This window comes from Propithecus coquereli, unplaced genomic scaffold (assembly GCF_000956105.1).
Source record: "Propithecus coquereli isolate 6110/MARCELLA unplaced genomic scaffold, Pcoq_1.0 Scaffold229, whole genome shotgun sequence".
Classification (NCBI taxonomy): domain Eukaryota; kingdom Metazoa; phylum Chordata; class Mammalia; order Primates; family Indriidae; genus Propithecus; species Propithecus coquereli.
The window spans coordinates 1,162,729-1,185,429 of record NW_012147830.1 but is presented as its reverse complement, the minus strand read 5'-3'; the positions used below and the strand labels follow the sequence as shown (position 1 = coordinate 1,185,429).

The window sequence follows — 22,701 nt, the reverse complement described above, 5'->3', positions numbered from 1 at the left end:
AATACTAAAAATTCAGACTTTGAAAAAACATCTGCCTCCCAGAAACATAAGAAGTTCTGGACCTGCAGTAGCCTGAGCATGTGCCCAAGTTTCCTAGGCTCCAGGGAAGTTTTGTGGGTCCCGTGCACCACAGTTTCTTTAGTCTTTCAGGGAAATAAGAATGTCTGGAACAGTCTACATCCCAGGGAAGGAAGGCTCTGAGAATAAGATCCTCCAGATCTTCCTTATAGGAATTTTCTTTGTGGAAGATTGTATTTCTGCCAACAACCCTGGACAGTTTGTCAAACAATGAATAAATATTTTTCTCTAAGGTGATTCCTTTTCATTAAAAGCACATGTCTTTGTCTTTTATGGGGAAAAAAAGGGAAACAAGAGAAAGAATTGGAAAAGAAGAGCCTATTAATGCAAAGGCTACATATGACAAGTAGTGGTTGCTTTCTGATCCAGCAACATTAACAATCTTTTGTATTTAGAAATGGATTCTCTGGATGCAGAATTTACAGAAATCTGCATCCACAGAAAAGTCGGGGGAGGGGGGTAGGGACTTAACTTTGCACCATGCCCTTTAAGGAGAACAGAATTTGCCAAAGAACACAATGTTCCGAGTTTTGTTGTGCCTGATGAGGTAAATAAATGGGTGGTCGGCGTTGAATTCATCCTTGTGCTGCAGGATTCGTGACCCTGGCACTTCAATGGAATCCCCGCCATCTTCGGTTATTTCTAAGCACACTCTGTGAACAACATTTGATAGGGCCACTCCCTTGGTCTCTGACATTCCAGAGAAATCAGATGTTGTTTCATTAAAGATATTTTTCAGCCCTAGGTTTTCCAGACTAGCCTTGGGATCAATACTCCTTTCCACCTTAAATTTTGGAATGGAGAGTTTGACTTTGGCATTGGCCATGGTGCTGGGATTGGTCCACTGCGACAGTGACTCTGAGTTGAGTTGTTTTTCAATCTGAAACATAAAAAGGAGAAGAAATTATTTTTATTTCTTTCTAACTGTAAAAGATCTTGCTTGGCTAAAAACATAGTTTTATTACAAGCCCAGTTTTGAAGCAGTCTGGACGGACCATCAAAGACGGCCCGGCAGTTGTGGAAGTCACTCGTTTCTCTTATAAGATCCACCAGCTTTGTTCTCCTCCCCCTCATGGTACAACAATGCTCCCTTTGCACTGAAATTTATGAGGGCAGGGGTTTCTTATTTCATTTTAAGTTATAGAGTAGCTTTAGGGAAACAAATGCGTGGATTACGATGTCGCATACACAATAGGGAAAAGAATATAAAATTAGAAAGCTTTTTATACAGATTTCTTAAATACTTATTATATTCTCTATGAAAAAATGCAAAATATTCATGTACTAGGTATGGCATCAAATTTAATAACTTAAATTAAAGCTAAAGTTACTCTTTTTAAAAAATGGGAACTTGAACTGTCTCTGAGTCATTCTTTAAGATCATAGGTGGTGAATGCATCCATTTCAGCTGGTTTAAAAAATGAGAGAGATGCAATGAAGCATAAAATTACTGTGTCATAAAATTCTTCACTGAGAACATCTCAAATTGCTCTTGTCCTTGCAATCTCCGCGCTAGTTAGAGAAGAAACACATGTACGACTGAGAATGATAATACCTGGACCTTTACTATCTTGGAGCAATATTATACCGGCATTACCCATGTGAACCCTGTAAAAATCAGGGACATACCAAGGTCAAAAGCTGGGTTGTTTCATTTTGTTTTTTACTAGGGGAGGGAACCATTGGATTCTCTTACTACCCTATTATAATTACTTTTCAATGGATGCTATTTCAAGTTTTGGCCAAATTATTAGGATGGAAAGACTGTCATAAGTAACTAGAGTTTTTGAGCCAGCAGGTATATTCCTTGTCCATTTTCCATTTACCAAGCAAGAATGGGAGGAGAGGAAAAAATACATTTATAATTCAAAAAGACCACGTAAAAGGAAAAAAAACTTTCCCTTCATTGTATATGTGTTATGGGTTGAACGGGGCCTCTCAATCCATATGTTGAAGTCCTAACTGAAGTACATCAGAATGTGACATTATTTGGAAATAGGATCATTGCAGATGTAATCAGTAAAGATCATCAGAGGTCATTAGGGTGGACCCTAACCCAGTCTTACTGGTGTCCTTGTAAAAAGGGGGAATTTGGACCCAGAGACACACGTGCACACAGGGAGAAGGCCACGTGAGGACGAAGGCAGGGATCAAGGTGAAGCGTTTACAAGCCGAGGACGCCAAAGATCACCAGCAACCCCCGGCGGCGAGGGCAGAGGCCTGGGACAGATTGTCCCGCACAGCCCTCAGAAGGAACCAACCTTGCCCACACCTCGATCTCGGATTTGCAGCCTCCAGAACTGTGAGAAAATAAATTTCTGTCGTTTAAGCTACCCAGAGATTGTGGCACTTTGTTACAGCAGCCCCAACAAACTGATACAATATGTATTTTTCAACATTCCTTTCTGAGACTCAGAAGATCATTTTCTGTAGTTTTATACTTTAAGAAGAAAATTGGCATTTGTTTGAGGCTATTTTAGTAAGTAAGGTAAAATCCAAGACAGCTTAATCATGGCTGAAATAGCGAGGCATGAGATGGAGTTAAAAAAGAGAGAGAACAAAAACCAAAGAAGGAACGAGGAGAGGAATGATTATTCAGTTAATAAAGTGATGGATAAAACATAATGACAACTAAAGTTAAGATGGGGACTGGGTCAGACTGTCCCCTGGAAAGTAAGCGAGTAACTGAGGCTGGACCGGAAAGACAGCAGTGATCCCCGGCTCTTCAGAGAGCCTCTTCCTTCCTGGCCAAGCACGGAGGCCCAGGTAGGGTGGGGCAAGAAGGGAAGCCAGGAAGGGCACCTGCCGGAGGGCAATCCTCAGGCAGTGGGGCCGAGCGGGAGGGAGCAGGGGGACAGCAAAATTCCGTTCCCCAGCAGATCAAACCCACTACTTTTATGTAAACCTTATGCCTTAATAATCTGTATAAATGAATAATATAATAACTTTACAATATAAAATACTTACATATACTATATATTATAAAGTATAGTATAATAATATAATCTGTATAATACAAAAATTTGAAGCATAATAAAATCTCATATATGTGTGTATGTATGTATTAAAACCCCGTAAGTGTACAACGCAAAGAGTGAACCTTAATGTAGACTGTGGACCTGAGTTAATAACAATGTATCAATATTGGCTCATCAATTGTAACAAATGCAAGATGGTAATAATAGGGGAAACTGTAGGATTGGGAGGGGAGAGGGAGTATATGGGAACTCTCTGTGCTTTCTGTTCATTTTTCTGTAAGCCAAAAACTACTCTAAAAAATAAAGCCTACTAATTAAAAAAAGAGAGAGAAGGGAGGGGCGGCTTTTGTTCTCAAGACAGTGGACTGGGCAGTGCATAGCAATTTGGTGCCTTAGTGCAGAGGAGATGGGGGAGGGGCTCTAGCCTAGAGTTAAGAACATGCCCCCAATCTTCCTGGGCTCAAATCCTAATTCTGCATACCGTGGATGAGTTATGTGACCATGGACTAGTTACCTACGCTACCCCTCTGTGCCTCAATTCTCTCAGTGGTAAATAAGATTATAGTAATAGTCTCTCACTCCTTGGACTGTTGTAAGAGTTAAATGAAATAATGCACACAGGCAACTTATCACAGTTCCTGGCACATCGTAAGTGCTGAATAAATGTCGGCTGCTTTTAATATTAAGGAGGAAAGGTCCCAGAAAGGACGATGGAACCCTTGGAGGTTGCTGAGCCAGTGGTGGTAAGGCAGCTCTGTCCACACGTCTCTTTGCCAGGGGGCACCTTCGTGTAGAACACCTGCCTCCTCCTCACCTTCTCCAAGCCCGTCGACTCGTCCTCCACATCCTTGGGCAGTAGGATGAGCATGCTGAGATGCTTATTTTGAAAAGGAAGCTCTATGATCTTAGAATTGATACTGTCGATGTTGCCCAAGCAGAACGTGGCCTCCAGATTCATCATTTGCACTGGTTTGGTGTCCGTCTGCAAAAGGAAAAATTTGGACTGCTTACTTTTCAATTTACACAGGCATAAATATATATACACAAACATAATATACACACACTTTATACACATACACATACACACACACACATATACATACACACATATATACCCACACATATATATATACTCACCTACACACACACATACATATATACACACATATACACATATACATATACATATGTGCATCTGTATATAAATTTGCTCTTGTTATAGTGTCAGGTAGTCAAGGCCTATGATCTTTCCACTGGGATCCAAACTGTACTGTACCCAAACCACCAGAGACTGCCCTGTGAAGAGTTTATGACTTCCTTTGAAAAGTTATTCATGTACTTTATAATTCCACATGTTATACATTACAGGAACCACATACAATACTATATTGCATATATAAAATATTAAAAATAAGACAATATGGCTGAAAATACAAGCAAAGTTGCAGTTAGTCTTTATAGATGCCTGTAATTATGAGATCTTTAAAGTATTCCTGATGGAGCTGACTTGAAAGTAAATTCTAATGCAAACCTACATATCCATTTATATGGCTTTTCCTAATAAAATACTAATTTTTTAAACTCAGCATATAGCTGATATAGCATATCATCAATTTTACTTATCAGCACTGAATATGGGTACAACAATTCTGAAACACAAGTTGAGACATATCTTCTGAAAACAGTACCAAATAAAGACTATTTATCCCGGAAAATACAGTACCATACATATACACACATATATATATGTGTGGATATATATTTTTGTCAATATAGATACTATGCTAAACTTTTAATAATATAAATTCACTAACTTAATCTAACCCTTAAAGGAGACACTACAGGACATGAGAAAAAGTTTAGTAATGTCACTCAAAAAGTTCAGTGCTTTGGCTGACCAAAGCAATTCAAAGGATTTTTTAAAAAGTAATAACACCTGCATTCAAAGGAGGGTGTATCCCCACAAAGCCTTGAGTAGCATTTTATTGCTTTATTAAATGAAACTCTGAGAGATCAATGACATTTCAAGTCCTTATTAATTCTGTTCACAGAGTCTGAGTTTCCAGGATGTGCTAGAACTTAGCTTTGTGATTTAGTAACAAGAATAAAGGAATAGCATACATTCTTCCTCCCTTTTCAAAAGACACCCATTAACACTTTCTTAAATGCAAAAACTACAAATCTTAGTGTGGTGGACACAAAAGTCCATGTTCTACTCACTGACATCTTGCAACATTTTGATGATGTTCTTTTCAGGCTGGCCTTGGGGCCTTGAGAAGAGGCTCCATTAATATGTCTCAGGTTTCATTTAAACACAGTTAGGAACCCTTCGCCAGCCCACCCAAGAGTAGAGCACCAACCACCAATCAAAGGAGCTAGCGAGGGCAGTCCACAATGGGAAAGGCTGCGTGGACACTGTCAGGGCCGCTGGGGCCAACACACCTCCCCAGCTCACAGCAGAGGCTGTATAAAGTCACGTTCCATGTCAGCTCCAGATGAAAGACACACTAAGAAGGTAAAAAGTCACGCTTGAAACTCAAAGACCAGGTTGTGGCCTTAGAATCTCAGACACGCCTCTTGTGTGCAAGGTCAGTCCTGTCCCTGCAGTCAGCATTGAGAAAACCACTGCTAAGCTCAGGATGAGGGAGTGGAAAGAGGACCTCCTGGCTCTCCAGCACCTGTACTCCCAGCACCCAGGGATATTTTGAGTAGGTAAGAAGCAATAACATTCATTATTATCCTGTCCTGGTGAAAATGCCCAGTGGACTTTGCATAGGAACCCATGGTAGCCCAAAGGCCAAACAGGTTTTGTCTGCTATCATTTAATCAAACTGCCCCTTAGGGATTGATCAATCATTCATTCAACAAATTTGCTGAGCATGTATTAAATGTGTCAGGGATGTGGCCAAGAATTATAGACATTGAGATAAATAAGGCATTGTCCCTGTCCTCAAAAAGGCCATGCACTAGTGGAGATCTAGGTAAGTAAATAGTTAGATTTCACTGTGGAAAGCACAGTTGGGCAAGAGAGTAGGAATAAAAACTCCAAGGAAACAAAGAGAGATTAACGGAAGCCAGTTAATCCAGGTATAGATTGTATCTTGAAGGGCTCTTCCTCCTGGGTTCTAGCATTAAGAAGGTGCTACTATATTTGGCAAAAACAAAAGTCATTGATGCTAGGTATTCTGGGTGCTGGGAGAAACATGAAAAGTAGAACTGATGCAGAGGAACAAAAAGGCGAATAAGCTACCTTCAAGTATTGTGCTAACAGAAGTATTGCTTTAAGTCTGGATTCTTGACACAAAGTCAGATTCCACCAAATGAGACCACATCAGACCATCATATCAATTCCTGGGTTTTCCTAGGTTCTCTAATGAAATAGGTCAAATTTCCAGTCTTTGTTCTTTGGTTTCATTTACAAAAGAAATACCTTATCTATTTCTATTAATTATTTTTGACATATTTACCTTGATAGTAATAATGAGATTGGCCTGCAAAACAGGCTTCTCATTCCTGCCCATAATGACTTCCCAGTGATGCAGATGAGAAGCAAGACTTTTTTTTTTACAGACAACAAGTTCCTCAAAGCATCTTATAAATTATAAATTAAAATACCAGAACCATGTACTTCACCATCAATAGGTAAGAAAATGAGATCATGGAGAAGTTAATCAATCAGGAACAAGATTTATGAATGGTCAAGATTCCATGATAATCCAAAGGCCTCTGATAGGTAGGGTTTGTTTTGTTTTCTTTAATTTTCCTTTCTTGCTAAAGGTCCCAAATATTTGTAGCTATTTTCTAGCTGATGATTTAGCTTCCCCCACTGGGTTATAAGTTCTATAAAGTTTCACTCAGGCCCGTGAAGACATTCTGGAAAGAGTGGAGGACAGTCTCTGAATTATGGTTCTTTTTCTACCTCTTGTCTCCCAGCTGTTCATCCCAGGAAAGGCACCTCCTATTCCCTCAGATCCTTCGTTGGAATGAAATCCTATGCCCCTCCCTGTTGCTATTATTTTTCAGATCTATGGTTGGGATCCTTTTACTACAACCCCGCATACCTTGTTAACTCTGAAAGGGCGTTCTTTTGTTTCTGATTCAGGAAATTTCTTCATCCATTTTCCAACAAAGTAGGCAGCATTAACCATGAGGATTTTGGTCTGGTCATTCACACTGTTGTCAGCTAAAATGTTCTCAAAGTGGCCTGTAACGATTTTAGAAAAACACAAATAGCAGAGTTATTATTGCAAACTACATCTGATATTCATATGCATATGGTTCACTGAGTGTTTACCACTTGCTAGAGTCACATCATGTAAGGCCTGGTAGCCCAGACCATCTAATTTTAAAGGACTCTGCCCTTCTTCTACCTTGACATGATCAGATTTATCAAAGAGGTCAAGAGAGAAGAATGAAGGAGGGTAGGGAAAAGAAAGGATGAGAAGTAGGAAGGACAGACATCATTTTTAAATGCCTATTCTCTTTCAGGCAGTATACAAGATATTTGATATATATGATATCATATATTGGTCCCTACTTTGCAGATGAGGAAGCAGAGACTCATCAGTGATGTTAAGTTATTTGCTCAAGCAAAGGTGGATTAAGGATTCAAAGCCAGGTCTTTCTCACTCCACAGCCTGAGCTCTTAAATGAAAATGCATTGTCACTTGCTTTACATTTGGCCCTGTGCTCAATATTTGCTCATATATTATCTCACCTTTTTCACAACAGTCCTTTAAGGCAAAGATTATTATCCCCAGTTTATAGTGGAGTAAACTGAGGATGAGAGAAGCCAGGCTGTCCTAGTTCACTCAGCTGGAAAGCATGTCTGAAGTCCCTCTCCTTCACCCCACAGCTCTCCACCCACTCCCACAATTGTAATCCTTGAAGGCAGGCTGTTTGCCTCAATGTCACCTGAAATCACCATGGGTCTCAAACACAACTGTTATTATTACAGAGTTCAAATCCCCAACAGCCAAAATAGTTCAAGGGTGATAATCTCTTAATAAAAAGAACTTCTAATATTTGAATAGAATTTGAGTTTTTTACAAAGCGTTTTCATTTACCTAATCTCCTCTGATTCTCACATCAATGTTCAGGGTCCACTTCACAGGCCTGTGACCCTTGTGTGGAAAGGCCCTATGCTTGGCTTATTGCTCATCTGTCACCATTTTAAAATTCTTATTAAATTATTAAATAAGGGGCCTGGCATTTTCATTTTGCACTGAACCACACAAATTACGTACGTATCTGCTCTTGCCAATGCTATGTGATGTGTTGAATATGTATTAGTGCTACTGAAGAAACTTGAAGAGCAAAAGCATAGGAGGCCGGGTGTGGTGGCTCACGCCTGTAATCCTAGCACTCTGGGAGGCCGAGGCAGGTGGATCACTCAAGGTCAGGAGTTCGAGACCAGCCTGACCAAGAGTTAGACCCTGTCTCTACTAAAAATAGAAAGAAATTAGTTGGACAACTAAAAATATATAGAAAAAATTAGCTGGGCATGGTGGCACATGCCTGTAGTTCCAGCTACTCAGGAGGCTGAGACAGAAGGATCACTTGAGCCCTGGAGTTTGAGGTTGCTGTGAGCTAGGCTGATGCCACGGCACTCTAGCCCAGGCAACAGAGCAAGACTCTGTCTGAAAAAAAAAAAAAAAAAGAACAAAAGAAGCATAGGAGCCAGTACATGACAGAACTTCAGCTTAAATCCCGAGCTCTGACTTCAAATTTAGAAGTTTTTTCACTAAACTACCTTCTCCGGTCACAACCATAAATGTACTAAGATTTTGAAATAAAAGGCTCTTCCAGAGAAAATACAATTATTTATAAATTCTAAAAACAAACCTATTACACAGCAATTTAAACAGGAACTGCTTTCTGCTTATAATTTAAAAACTGTGCCTAACCTGATGTTACTTATACCAAAGTTTTTGCTTTACATATGAAGCCAAAGAAACTTCATTTCAGTAATAAGTATATTTATGTACATGATATATATGTATGTATATGTGTGTGCATATATATCTATGGGTACTATTTGCTGGTATTTATTACCTAATTTGATCCTCACAGCACCCGCGTAAAAATTAAAACAGGTAACATATGCCCCATTTTACAGTAAATTGAGGCTGCATGTCCAAATATCACAGTTAATAAGTGGCAGTGTCTGGATTTGAATCTAAGTCCTGAATGACTCCAGAGCTCATTCTGAGTCCTCGCCCTGCAGTTCCTGCCCTGACAGATCATATCATTCCTGAATTCGCTCAGAGGGAGAGCAGCTGCGTACTCCGGTCATTCTCACAGGAAGTGGGTCTCCCTTGCACCGGAAGTTTATGTCTCCGTAGCCGGTAGTGACTGCCCGCGCGCTTCACTCCTTCATGATTAGGTGCTTTCTCCCAGTGGGTCCCTCCTTATACAAATATAAATATATCCCCTAAGAAGGGGGACATAGTCGCTGATTTGCACTCGAAATCATCTGAGCTCCAATTCCTTTCTAGCAAGGAAGATGACTCCCCGGGCATTTTAACGGAAGGAGGAGGTGTCCGAGAAGGGAGACGCCCGAGGGAGCCCTGAAGCAGAGGTCGGACCGGGCGCTGCTGCCGAGGGACCCCGGGGCTGTCAGAGGAGCGACCAGCAGGGTGCGCTGTGGCACTGAGGATGAGCTTCTGCTACGGTTTATTTGGTTTTTCTATCTGTATATTTGCCAAAGACCTTTTGTCCTTTTTTCCGTCATAAATTTGTAGAATTTATGAACTGGAAGCGGCGTTGGGGATCATGAAGTTATAGTCCAATCCCTCCATTTCCAAATTGAAAAACTGGCTTCATGATATGCCCAAAGTCATACTTTATTAGAGGCACAGCTGGGGCTGCACTAGGGCATGTGGCAGATCAAGGGAGATCAAGGCAAGGCTGACTAAAACGGAAGCACCAGCAGTTTCTGCCAAGTGATGAGATGACGCAAGAAATCCAAGTTGTTGACGTGGCTTGACAGGGCAAGAATTTAGTTTGTGGACTAAAAATATCTGAGGAATCCTCCAGATGTTCATTTTTTTAATGCTTGGAGCAAGGATTCATAGAAAGGAGGATCTGTTTACTTAGGGATTTATAGCGGAACAAGTGAAGGGTACTTGCCATCTGTGAGATCCTTAATTGAGTTGTTGATCTGACCTTTCGTTTCTTCCAATTTATCTTTGAAGTCAACAGTTTCCAATTCTTTTGCATAGGGTCTCTTAGTAGAGCTGATGAACTCCTAAAAAATATCCAGTTCATAAAATCACAAAGTAGTTAAAGCCTGTAGTCAAACTATTGCATTGTTGCTCTGTTCTAACAAAAGAATTCTTAAATATCTATTACCATGGATCGGTAACGCTATAATGAGTTGAAACCTCATGTAGAAATCGGTGAATTTTCTTTGTATTTGATGTTTCATTTTTATCAATTATAAGACAATTTCAATTATTAAATGCATCCATCAATTTAGTATCCACTTTGGGGAAAACAAAAGAAACATTATGTTAAATATACCCAATTGTAATATGGATTTCAATTTCAGAAACATTAAAATGTTATATGTGTATATGTATACATATATATTAGAATAGAGGAAATGTACAGAAAAGAGAACTATGAACAGAAAACTCTTATCCTCACTAAAATAAATAAATATTCTATAGGCTCTTGCTACTCAAAGTGTGGTCCAAGGTGGTACTACAGCATCACCTGGGACCTTGTTAGAAATGAAGAACCTCAGCCCCCACCCCAGACCTGCTGAATCAGAATCTGCATTTTAACAAGATTTCCAGGTGTTTCATCTGCACGTTAAAGTCGGAAACACAGTGCTGTATAGAATATAGCAGTGGTTCTAATTCTAATGCTTGTTAAAAATGCAAAACCATAAATCCCATCCCCATTTACCTTGATTTAAGAAATCTGAAGCCAAGAATTTGTCCTTTTAACCCCAAGGTAGTTCTGCCACAGGTGGTCCTCCAAAGACCACCTAATAGTTTGTACTATTAGCTAGTAAATTTGCAGATGTTATACAACCAACAGGAGCAATGGAAAGGAATCTTAAATATTTACAACTCTTAGTCTGGTTGAAATAATTCCAAATGTTGAATGAATGAAAGTTCAACACAACTAAACATAACTTGATTAAATATCACGTCACTTCACTTCTAAACTTAAGACTCTTGGAATTGCTTCACAGCAGCTACAGCCTCAGCCAATTAACTTAGCTTCAGTTAATTGCAGACCAATCTTGGGACTGACTGTTGCCCTTGACTGAGAGAGCTGGTGCTACCTAAGAACCTCAGAAAGCCTCAGCAAGATGAAGGGACCCCATTGTCCTCACTGGAGCAACAAAAATGTATTAATCATCTCCTTAAGGATCACCTAGGGGGCTTTTAGAAATTTTCCATGCTCAGGCTTCAAATCACATCTCACGTTTTTTTAATTCCCCAGGTGATTGTTGGAAGAAAAATGGTTGTGTATCTATGTCTTCAAGCAACAATAACAAACTCACAACCATATCTAGTAACACATGTCCTCAAAAGATCTCAAACACAAAAACAAATACCTTTTCCTGAAAGGTGTAAAATTGTGACAGAATATTTAACTGGCAGTCTAGCTTTTAGATGTGGAAAGCTTGAAATTCTGACTATCCAAACAGAAACTAAATCAACTCTATATTGCTAAAGTAGAGAGAGAACCTCCACGTAGTCTAGAATGTTTCAATACAAATTTTAAAAATATTATGATATATTCTGGTGCCAAATATAAGGGTACCACAGTGTCCTTTGTATGATTCCATCAAGAAATGGATGAACTTAAATAACTAGAGCTTCCTTGTATAGATCTCCATCTGACCAGCCTAGTAAAACAAACAAAACCAATTTGTGACTGATGAAAACTGTTGATTCATAGCTATTATTTTTCTTATTGATTTTGAGGAACATAAGGAGAACATTGTGTGCCTAAACAAATTAGGTGGAGAGCTTAAAACATTGTCCCAGGCCATATGCCCCGCTGTTTATGGAGAAAAAAGTTTCAATCATGAGCTGTCTTGCATTCCTTGTCTAAATAGACAAGCAGATACATTTATTAGAGAGTTAATTACTATCTTCTCCATTCTCTCAGAGGAAGCTGAAAGGAAGGGTAAGATTTATGAATGCTTGAGAGGGAAAGGGAAGCCCACAAGCTTCTCTATATTTTTAGCTAGAAGATGTGCCTACAGTTGATTCCTGCTGTATTCAACCTCTCCATGGGGATTTACTTATTTTAAGAAGCCTCAAATCATAAATGAACATCCTAGAAATTCACTGAAAAAAGTTGTATGTCTAACAATGCAAAAACACCACTCCTGGTAAAAAGTTAAATCATTCTAATTGTTTTAAAGAACTTACTGTTGAAGGATTCAGAGATTTGTCTACATAGAGCCGCTTGATTAGTTTCAATGAGTAAAAGGAACTGAGTTTGTTTACATCCGATGTTACTGTTTGAAATCCAAAGGGCGCATCTTTGACGTTTTCAAAATGAAGAACCTGTTAGGAGAAAAATCCATTACCCAGAAAGCACTGCCTCTTGCCACTGAAGTGGACACGTGATAATGGCCAGACTCATTGGGGCGTAAGGAATCTCCCTGCTCAGTTGTTCCCATAAAGCAAGGCTTCTCAGCCTTAGCGCTATTGATGTTTTGGGCTTGATAATTCTCTGTCGTGGGGAGCTGTCCTGGGTATTGCAGGATGCTTAGCAGCATCCCTGACCTACGAGATGCCATCGCACTCCTCCCCGTTAGTGGCAACCAAAAATGTCTCCAGGCGTTGCCAAATGTCCCCAGAGTGGGAAGGGGAGGACAAAATTGTCCCAGTTGAGAGACACTACCATGAAGATCCTCTTCCTGATTGTGAAATAGGGAACATTTGTCCTTTCTTCAAAGCGATGCCCTTAATGCTCACATAGAAAGATTTACAAACTTGAAAAAAGATGAATCTAGGTTGTAATTTCTATCCAATTTAGAAACCAGAAGAGAAAGATTAATACCAAGAGAGATAATCATTAGTCAAGTATCAGATTCCAGGACAGAAGTGCCTCCGGCCAGAGTCTATCTGCTCCCTCTAAATGCTTTAAAAAGTGCCAGATGAATTAACATGTCATTTATGACAGGCAACTATAATCCATGGTGGGCTGCCCTGGGTGGACTAGAGTCAGATTGCCCTGCCTTTGAATTCCAGCCTTCGCCTCCTAGAAACAGAATCTCATCCAACTCTTCAGAGCCTTCTTTTCCCCTCTGTACAATGAACAGAGGATACCTACTTTTCTAAGTTGTTATGAGGATTCCAAATATCATATGTAAAGCACCTAAAATACCATATGGATTCATTCAACTGTTAATTATTATTCTTATTGTGATATTTTAAGCCATTTAAAACCAGGATGCTATCATTTGCAGGGCTTAAATCCTTTTATTTTGGTCCTAACTTTTTTTTTGTTCCAACCAATTATAGTCTAGCGTCTTCTCTATTTTGTGGCGCCACAAAATGTGATGTCAGCATAAGATGGTTCTCTCCTCACTCCATAACTCATAACGGCCACGCCCTGACACCACACCTCAGGTAACGCCACCAAACCGGCACGGTGCGCCAGTGAATCACAATGCCTCAGCATCGCAGGGTCAAATTGGCTGGTCCCAGGCGGTACATAACTCTCACGCCTAATGATGGGTGAAGGAGACCAGAAAATTAAAAAGCCCAGGTAACTGCTACGGAATCAATTACATGTACTGAGAAGATCTTTGTTATTATTTAGGGACATCCCCACCACCAGGAAGTTCTCTTTTCTGGCCCGTGTCTAATGGGAGATAAGACATGAGGAGTGGGAGGTAGAGTAGGAAACTTGAGGTTGAGGTGTTCAGGATGAGGACAGATGAGAAAATACATCTCTTCCCAGGACTGAAGCTGCTTCCTCAAGTCCCACACGTAAATTCTTCATCCTGACCTTAATAACATTTTATGGGTCATACTTTCTGGTGATTTATGGGTACAAGAAAGTGTTCCCACGGCTGGGCATGGTGGCTCATGCCTGTAATCTTAGCACTCTGGGAGGCCAAGGAGGGAGGATCACTTGAGGTTAGGAGTTCAAGACCAGCCTGAGCAACAGCGAGTCCCAGCTACTTGGGAGGCTGAGGCAGGAAGATCACTTGAGACCAGGGGTTTGAGGGTGCTGTGAGCTAGGCCGACGGTACTCTAGCCCAGGCAACAGAGTGAGACTCTGTCTCAAAAAAAAAAAAAAAAAAAAAAGAAGAAGAAGGTGTTCTCTTTTTAAATGCTTATAAGCTCATGGGAAAAAAATTATGTTGAAATTAGAACAATCAACATAAGAATAATAATGAAAAGAATTAGAAGAATATTCACCTACTAGCTAAATGTACCTGAGGACTTAAAGTGGAACAGTCAGGAAAATCATCTCATTTGAAGGTCTAAGAACTTTACAAAATTAGATAATCAACCATAGCCAAAAAGAAATTCTAAAAAATTACAGATGCTTCTTGATTTATAATGAGGTGATAAACCCATTGTAAATTGAAAATATCTTAAGCAAAATGAAAAGCATATGATTACCTGGTAGGTCTCCGAGTTCTCCATCACAACATAGTGCCTGTTCTAAACATGGGTCGCTGGATACATAAATGAACTTTCACATTTAAAAACAGACTATGAGAGTCCTGGAAATGCCACGATTGTCAATCTTGAGCAATTCTGACCACAAAGTCTCCATTCATTTTTTTCCCTAGGTGCTGCCTATGGGTTCTAGTAACTGTATTCCCACTTAAAGAAGAAACAAGGTATGGGTTTACCTGTCCAATTTCACTTGCTGTGTCACCTTTGGCGCCTACTTGAGCAAGTGACAGAGAGGTGGAGAGACAGATTGGAGAGAAGAGGACATTGCCCACTGGCTCCTTTTCACACAGTTGTTTAAAAAGATCAACAGCAAACGCTGAATTTGCCAGTTGCAGAGCATCCATTGTGAGCCTGGAAGCAAGAACAAGGAAGATATTAATTTCTAAAGCATCTTTAAGGTGTTCTAAACTGCATTCTGCCAACACAATAAGAATTCTATTTCAAGCTCTGACTCAGGTGGGGCAAAGGCAATGTATGTAACCTAAACATTTGTACCCCTGTAATATGCTGAAATAAAAAAAATAAATTAAAATAAAAAGAATTCTATTTCAACAAAGTAATGATCTTGAGTAGAAGAGAGGAAGGACTTTTCAGTGAATTCAACGAGCAAGCCAGTTGAGGGCTGTGAGTCCCTCTGCCTGGAATCTCCAAACTCAGACCTGCGCAGCCGCAGCACGGTTTGCCTGGAGCCCAGTGGTTGTGCCTCTTCTTCAGTAAGTGGCCAGAAGAGTTGACAGCACTCATCAAAACTGGTTTCATTTATCACATATTGTTTAATTTGCTATTGCAGTTAAACCATACAAAATTGAAATTTTTATAGATCAAAAACAGTCAAATTTCAGCAGTTTTGTGTGGTTCAATTTAATATTTAGTAAATGTTATGGGTTGAGTTGTGTGCCCCAAAAAGGTATGTTGAAGCCCTAATCCCCAGTACCTGTGAATGTGACCTTATGTGGAAATAGGGTCTTTTCTGTTCCCTAACTAACTAGTTAAGATGAGGTCATGCTGGAGTTAGGCGGGCCCTAACCCAGGATGACTGGTGTCCTTATGAGGATAAGAGAAAAGACACAGACAGACATGCACAGAGGGCAGAAGGCGCAGACAGGGAGCATACGCCAAGTGACGATGGAGACAGAGGTTGCAGTGATGCTTCCACAAGCCAAGAAATGCTAAGCATCGCTGGCAACACCAGAGACTAAGAGAAAGGTGTGGAACAGATTCTCCCCCGGAAGGCTTCAAAGCGCCAGCCTCCAGACCTGTGGGAGAATAAAATTCTGCTGTTTTAAGCCACCCCGTTTATGTTGCTTTGTCACAGCAGCCCTAGGAAACGAATACAGTAAGTAGTGCTTTCGTAGGACGCTAAGCATGTGGCAATATTTAATAAGCAGAGCTGTTACTGTTTTTGTTACTTACACACAGCTGCTGTGTGTAAGATGTAAGGGTCAACTGAGTTCCTCCTTCTCTGAGTTGGCAATCTCTTTGGGCAGATACGTGGACAAATAACTAGAATGCAGGCTGCCCCTGCCATACTTGTGACGTAATAAGTAATATGGGAGTTAAAGAAAAGAGAGAACAGCTTCAGCTAAAATATACGGAGCCTGGTAAGGTGGATGTAGCAGCAAGTGGGCAACTGCGATGCGCCAGAGCTCTTTAATTCTAATAAAGCAGCTTTCAAAGTGGTGTCGCTTGACTCCTGGCAATCCCTAAGACCCTTTCCGGGGGCCCATGAGGCCAAAACTATTTTCATAATAATACTTAGACGTTATTTGCCGTTTTTACTCTCAATCTCTCACAGGTATACAGTGGTGTTTTCCAGAGGCGGTATGTCTTCTATTAAGCCAAATATTGAAGAAATTTGCAGAACTGAAAAACAATGTCTCTCTTCTCCCTACGTTTTTTGCTTCAGAAAATAGTTTTATTAAAATGCTATTCACATTAATATATAATGGTTACATTATTGTTATGCTTAAATAAATCAGTAAATATTTCTAAATTTTTCTAGTTTTAATTTCTAGTTTGGTAAATACCTACGGATATAATACACGCTTTTTTTAAAAAAACAGCTTTTTGGGGTCCTCAAAGTAATTTTTAGAAGAGTAAAGTAGTCCTCAGATTTAAAAAGATTGAGCATCACTGCTCTAACGAAAGGTCTACCTACCTGTTTAGTCTACTAGTTACTGATTAACTCCAAAGCCGCCTGGGTAAGTGCAAACAGTCAGGGCTTCCGTTTCTGGAAGCGGAGCTGAGCTGCATAGTCTCTCCAGGCTCTGCCTGACCCCAGGGCAGCATGTTCTCAGGGACATCAATTGATATCACTACCCCTGGGTAATTAGGGCATGGACCAGGACTCAGAGCTTTCCCCCTAAACAGTCAGACACATGCACACAGATGGAGAGTGGATGGAACACTGAGGGGTTTCAGGTAGGACGTGCGCCCTGGCATCAGAAAGGAAACTCCACTGCTCAAGATAGAGGGCTTCCTCTAGCCAGGACCCAAGAATGTGTCAGAGTCAAATGCATGAATAGGATGGCAATTTGCACCTTGTACCTGGACAGAAATTCACAGACATGAGAATAAGATCTAGGAGCGAACCCCTGGTCTTCAAATATTTTTTCAGAATTCTCCCTTTTATGGGATATATGGCTTATGTGTAGGATGAACTCCAATATAATATATCTCAGAGTCTGAGCAAGTTCATTAGCAAGCAGAACGTTTTGTTGACCCCATTCACGGTCCCTGGTCATCTCCACTGACTTCCTCCTTCTCTTTAGGCCCCAGCTAAGCACAGCTAGTGCACTCAGGCCAGCGTTCCGATTACAAACCTGTCAAAAGGTAACCCGAAGTCAGGGTGGGCATCTTAATTTTCTTTAACGCCCACAACCTTATCCCTCTCTTCTTGGTGCAGGGGCAGGAGCCATGGGGTGAGCTCACACCCCGGTGGAAGCTGCCCAGCATTAGGTGTGTACGGAGACCTGCAGAGTGTAGGGAGACAAAACTGGGTGCCTGTGGAGTATTTCAACCAGTGTGCCCACCACTAGGGAAATTAAAAGAATCTCTTCACAAAAGGTTTGGGGAATCTGTGGAAGAGACTTTCAGAATAAGAAGTCTGCCTTCCTCCAGCGGCAAATTTCACAATGATAATGCTGAGTTTGTCTGCACCTCCAACTCTTCATGTACATGGAGTAACGAGCTATTTCTTCACCAAATAGAAATAGCTAAACGAGATCCCTGCAAGCTGCTTAACGCTGCCACAACTTGAGGCCTAATTACACTGATAATAATATGAAAATACACAAACTGTGTTTTAACAAACACAAGTAGCTCTCCCCAGCATGTATTTACTACTCTCCAGAGGAAAAATTAAAATAATTTTCCATGGTCCATAACAAACTGTACTTTTTGTGATTTCCTCTGTGTAGAAAAACTGTGTTTAAGGCCTTGTATTAATCTGCAGAGGGAGTTTGACTGCAAACACATAGAAATGGATCAAAGGGAAAGGAAATGTTCATTTTACCAGTTTGTTGAACTAACATGTTATTCATTCACTCATAACATTTTGGAATACATTTAGCCTAAATGACTCTATGAATACAAGATCACTGCAGTTTCCAGCACAGTTAATTACACAACACAATTAACACTGTGTTGCAATTCAAGGCTTAGATCCAGGTCCCTGTTGGAGAATGTAGATCAGTCCACACCTAACCTCTCCGGGGCTTTCCCACGAGCTGCAGACCCTCCCTTTAAGTGAGTCTCTTCCTCTGCATGGTAGTCCTCAGCGCATGAATGCAAACATATCTGCCTTCCTGATCATGTGCTAACTGGCTCCTTTCTCAAAAAATCCTCCTTCAGGTCGGGGAAGGTCATGCAGCCCTTAATATCTGAGATTCCAGCTATGGCAGCATTGTTTGATGCTGGCCAAAGGCCAGAAAAAGTCAGGAATGGAAACTGTCATAGTGGCAAACAATCACCCATTAAGTAATTAATCAAATATTGCATGGTACATCTGATCAGTTACTCCATGATTAGTCCCAAGTGACCTAAAAACACTAGGAAGATGACCTGGTCTGGGGTAACTCAAATGATGACTTTGGCCACAACAATTGCAACCTCACTATGTGGCAAGACAATCAAAGCATTTAAACAAATCTCAGCAATATTAGCAAGACACACCCAATAAAAAGTATCAAGTTCCTACATAGACAATTTTGTATGGTCAAATGCTATAAAAATTATAGGCACAAGAGATTAGCAATTCCTATATGGTAAATTTACATGCCTAATGACTTCTGTTCAAAATGCTAAAAGTCACTACAAATTTTTTCCATTTTACCACCTGGTTACAAAGATCCCCTCTTTCATTTTATGAAAACCCTGTAATAATTTTTAACAAAGAGAATTTCATTTATTTTTTCTTTTAGTTATTACATAAACTTAGTTGATAAGAGAATTTCATTTATAGTTACAATGTAGAAAACACTACATCTTTCAGTCACTTAAAAGTTTAAAAGGAAATTTTATTTTAACCAGAGAAAAGTGAGATGGGCCGGGCGCGGTGGCTCACGCCTGTAATCCTAGCTCTCTGGGAGGCCGAGGTGGGCGGATTGTTTGACCTCAGGAGTTCGAGACCAGCCTGAGCAAGAGCGAGACCCCGCCTCTACTAAAATTAGAAAGAAATTAATTGGCCAACTAAAAATATATAGAAAAAATTAGCCGGGCATGGTGGCGCATGCCTGTAGTCCCAGCTACTTGGGAGGCTGAGGCAGTAGGATCACTTGAGCCCAGGAGTTTGAGGTTGCTGTGAGCTAGGCTGAAGCCACGGCACTCACTCTAGCCCAGGCAAAAAGAGTGAGACTCTGTCTCAAAAAAAAAAAAAAAGAAAAGAAAAGAAAAGTGAGATGGAAGTTTAAGTAGTAATACAAATGCAGTTTTAAGAATTTATTTCAGAGTACCTTGTTTTTGCAATATGGCCAAAAATCATAAACCTTTACAGTGGGACAAGATCGTGGAGAGGATCTAGTCAGGCCCCACCTCTTCATTTCACAGATGAGGAAAGTGAGGCAGACTGAGAGGAATGAGTCTCCCAGGCCACCCACACAGGGAGTGAGAGTGGCAAAACCAGCCCTGGATTCACTTCTAGCTCCCAGCCGGGTACCTCCCCACCACACCTTGCCACCTGCTTTCCTGGTAATTTCATCTTTGCTGGCATTTGTTCTCTTGGAAGTCTCCAGAGTTCCAAAAATCATACATGTCCTGAATTATCCCTTTAAAGATATCAAGATATCCTGTGTGTTTTCTTAATCAATACAATTTTTCCCCTATGATTTTCCTACTTGAAGGAGCTCTTGTTCTTTCTGCCACTGATATTGAAAACTCTTAATATTATGTTGCTTTCATCTTGTAAGAATTAACTAAGTCCCTGATGTGTGTCAGGCACTGAGATAGGCATTAAGAAATCCAAGGTGAGCAGGCACTCCTGCCCCCAAGGAGCTGTTGGCTAGTGGCGTGGTAAGTGTGATGAGTGTTTTGATGGGGTGCACAAGTCACCGTGGGAACCCCTAGCAGCAACAGCCAGCCCATAGTAGAAACCTCAGCGACACCTCTTCGGAGACAGTGCCATGTAAGTCAGTCACACTAAAGGTGAGTCCTGAAGAATAAGTAGCAGTTAGCCATGCAAAAATACAGGCCAGAGAGAACTGACACAATTCAGAGACTGCAAGTAGCCCCAAATGAATGGAGATGCCTGTACTAGGATGGCAGAGGGGGTGCTCACTTCTCTAGACTTAGAGGTTGTCACTGGCCTCTGTATAAAGATTTTCTAAGTTTTTAATGCATCTAAGCCAATAATCCTCAAACTTTATGTCTTTAGACCATTTGGTGAGATAAAGGCCATATGAGATAGGGTGACTATGTGTCCCACTTTATCTGAGAAAGTCCTAATTTACATCTGTTGTCCTGACATTAGTAACAGTGCCCCTGTCATTTCTCAAGCATGTTCTGATTTGAACAACGTTCATCCTACTTACAGGCCACCAACCGTATACATGCGTACACACACACACAGCTATATGCATAGTTTTTTCATCCCTTAGAAACTAAATTTTCACTATATTAAGGTATTATAGATATCATTTATCCCAGCCTGCCTCATTTTACAGATGGAGAGATGTAATGAAAAAAATCTCTTAAGTATTTGGTGTAACTGGTCCTCAGGCAATGCCATGAGAAACCTTGCCTGTTACAGCTATCATGGAATGCCTAAAACCACAACTTCTGTTGGCCACATTCTAAGTCTATGAGGATGGGTGGTAGTGCCAGATTAAGAAAATAGATCTTATAGCTTCTGCAGTGTGAAAGAATATTATGAGGGTAAATGAAGTAAGTCAATAAACATATGTGAAAAGTGCTTTGTGGGCAAGAAAGTTGAGTGCAGCTATTAGTAATAAGATCAATTGCTTTAATTTCCCATGGCAAGGGAGCCTCTGCTTTCCTCACATTTTCTGAAATATCATATATGCTCCTGTTTCTTTCAAAGCCTGACCTTGACTGCTGACCCACCCTACTGTTGCCTAACAGTAAACTTAGAGCCAGACTCAGTAAGAATCGCTGAGACCTCATAGCCTCAGAGTCAATCCGCAACCCAGCGCAATAGAAACAGCACAATTCAAGGTGTTAGGAAGCAAAGATGAAAACCTGCTGACTCATTTTCCATGAAGAATCCTTTCCACGGACAAGCTTCCATCTCCACCCGTCAAGACTCATCAAACACTTGCACTTACTGGCAGGGACTGAGGTTTGGAATCCACCTCATGTACCGGAACCCTCCGGGGACATGTAGGGGAAGAAACACATGCTACGAGAACCCATGGCGTCACGGAAACATTTGCAAGTTTGGAGGCGAGTTCGGATTCTCTTTCAGCTGTGCCACTTACAAGCTGTGTGACTTGGGACACCACTCACCTCTGTGAGTTCTGCTCATCTACAGAATGAGGGGGCTGTGTGGAAACATGTCTAAGAACCCCTAGTGCTGAGAATCTGATTACAAGTCTGTGGAGTCACCTGGCAGGTTAAATTGGTTTTTAGTATGATGCACTTAAATGAAGCCATTAAAAAAAAAAAATGTGACACCTATGAGTAAGAAAACTACAAGCAGCCTAATTTAAAAGTCCAAGAATACACATCTGAAATGTGTACCTTGTTTAAAGCTATACTGAAATACAGAAAGACAGAGGGAGAATGCTTCTGCCTAGAAGAATGCAGTTACAAGTAGATGAACACTAATCTGACACTTGAAAATGCCAAAAAGAAGAGCGGTTCGTAAGTCTGCATCTGAACCCCACGTTGCCAGACACACAAATACCTCTCAGCTTTCTCCAGTTTGTGAGTATCACGCGCTTTCAGAAATTAGCACTGTCCATTCATTCTGTGTTCCAAGGTGGGGTCGAAAATGCCCTCAGAAATATTTTCTCCTCCATGAATCCCTGTCGCTCCCACCACCACCCCCACCAAAACCTCCTAGCCATGTTATGTCTTCACATTCTTACCTTGTATGGTTAAGAGATTTTACTCTCTCTCTGGTATTCTTGGTGCCCAAAGGGCTGGGAGCTGGAAATGCTGCTGATCTGGGGGGCAAGAGGCAACCTTACTGAAGCCCGACAACCTATCCTTGAAAATAGCCCATTATGTCCACTTTGTTCACCATCTGGATCAGCTCGAACAACTATTTTATGAATTGCCCTAAAAAGGGAAACCATCAGCCCTGCCACCCCACGTTGCTTACCTGGAGTTCCAGTTATCCTGGAAAACGTGCGGCAAAGGAAAAGGCAAGCGAGGAGCACAAAGACCTGAGGTAGGCACAACACTCTCCGGGCGAAAGAGCAGCTAGCTCACCTGAACAGCGCCACGCCCACCGTGACCACGCCCAGCCTGCAGCTGGCTCACCTGAACAGCGCCACGCCCACCGTGACCAC

General features: G+C 40.9%; 1 protein-coding gene across 1 annotated transcript; it reads right to left on the bottom strand.

Moving 5' to 3' along the window:
* Nucleotides 1–438: 438 nt before the first annotated feature.
* On the bottom strand, nt 439–22,641 carry SERPINB5 (serpin peptidase inhibitor, clade B (ovalbumin), member 5). Its single transcript, XM_012645273.1, has 7 exons — nt 22,512–22,641; nt 14,908–15,082; nt 12,458–12,595; nt 10,188–10,305; nt 7,118–7,260; nt 3,871–4,038; nt 439–958 (listed from the first exon to the last, which is right to left on the bottom strand). The coding sequence occupies exons 2-7, from the start codon at nt 15,073–15,075 to the stop codon at nt 566–568; spliced, it is 1,128 nt and encodes a 375-aa protein (XP_012500727.1). The 5' UTR covers nt 15,076–15,082; nt 22,512–22,641; the 3' UTR covers nt 439–565.
* Nucleotides 22,642–22,701: the final 60 nt, after the last annotated feature.

What these genes read in the sequence shown, in the direction of transcription:
- SERPINB5 (XM_012645273.1), bottom strand. Translation starts at nt 15,075, where the DNA reads ATGGATGCTCTGCAACTGGCAAATTCAGCGTTTGCTGTTGATCTTTTT. An exon ending in GCCCTTTCAGAGTTAACAAG is followed by an intron (nt 4,039 to 7,117) that starts GTATGCGGGGTT and finishes TTCCTTTTGCAG; the next exon opens with ACGGACACCAAACCAGTGCA. An exon ending in AGTCGACGGGCTTGGAGAAG is followed by an intron (nt 959 to 3,870) that starts GTGAGGAGGAGG and finishes TTTATGTTTCAG; the next exon opens with ATTGAAAAACAACTCAACTC.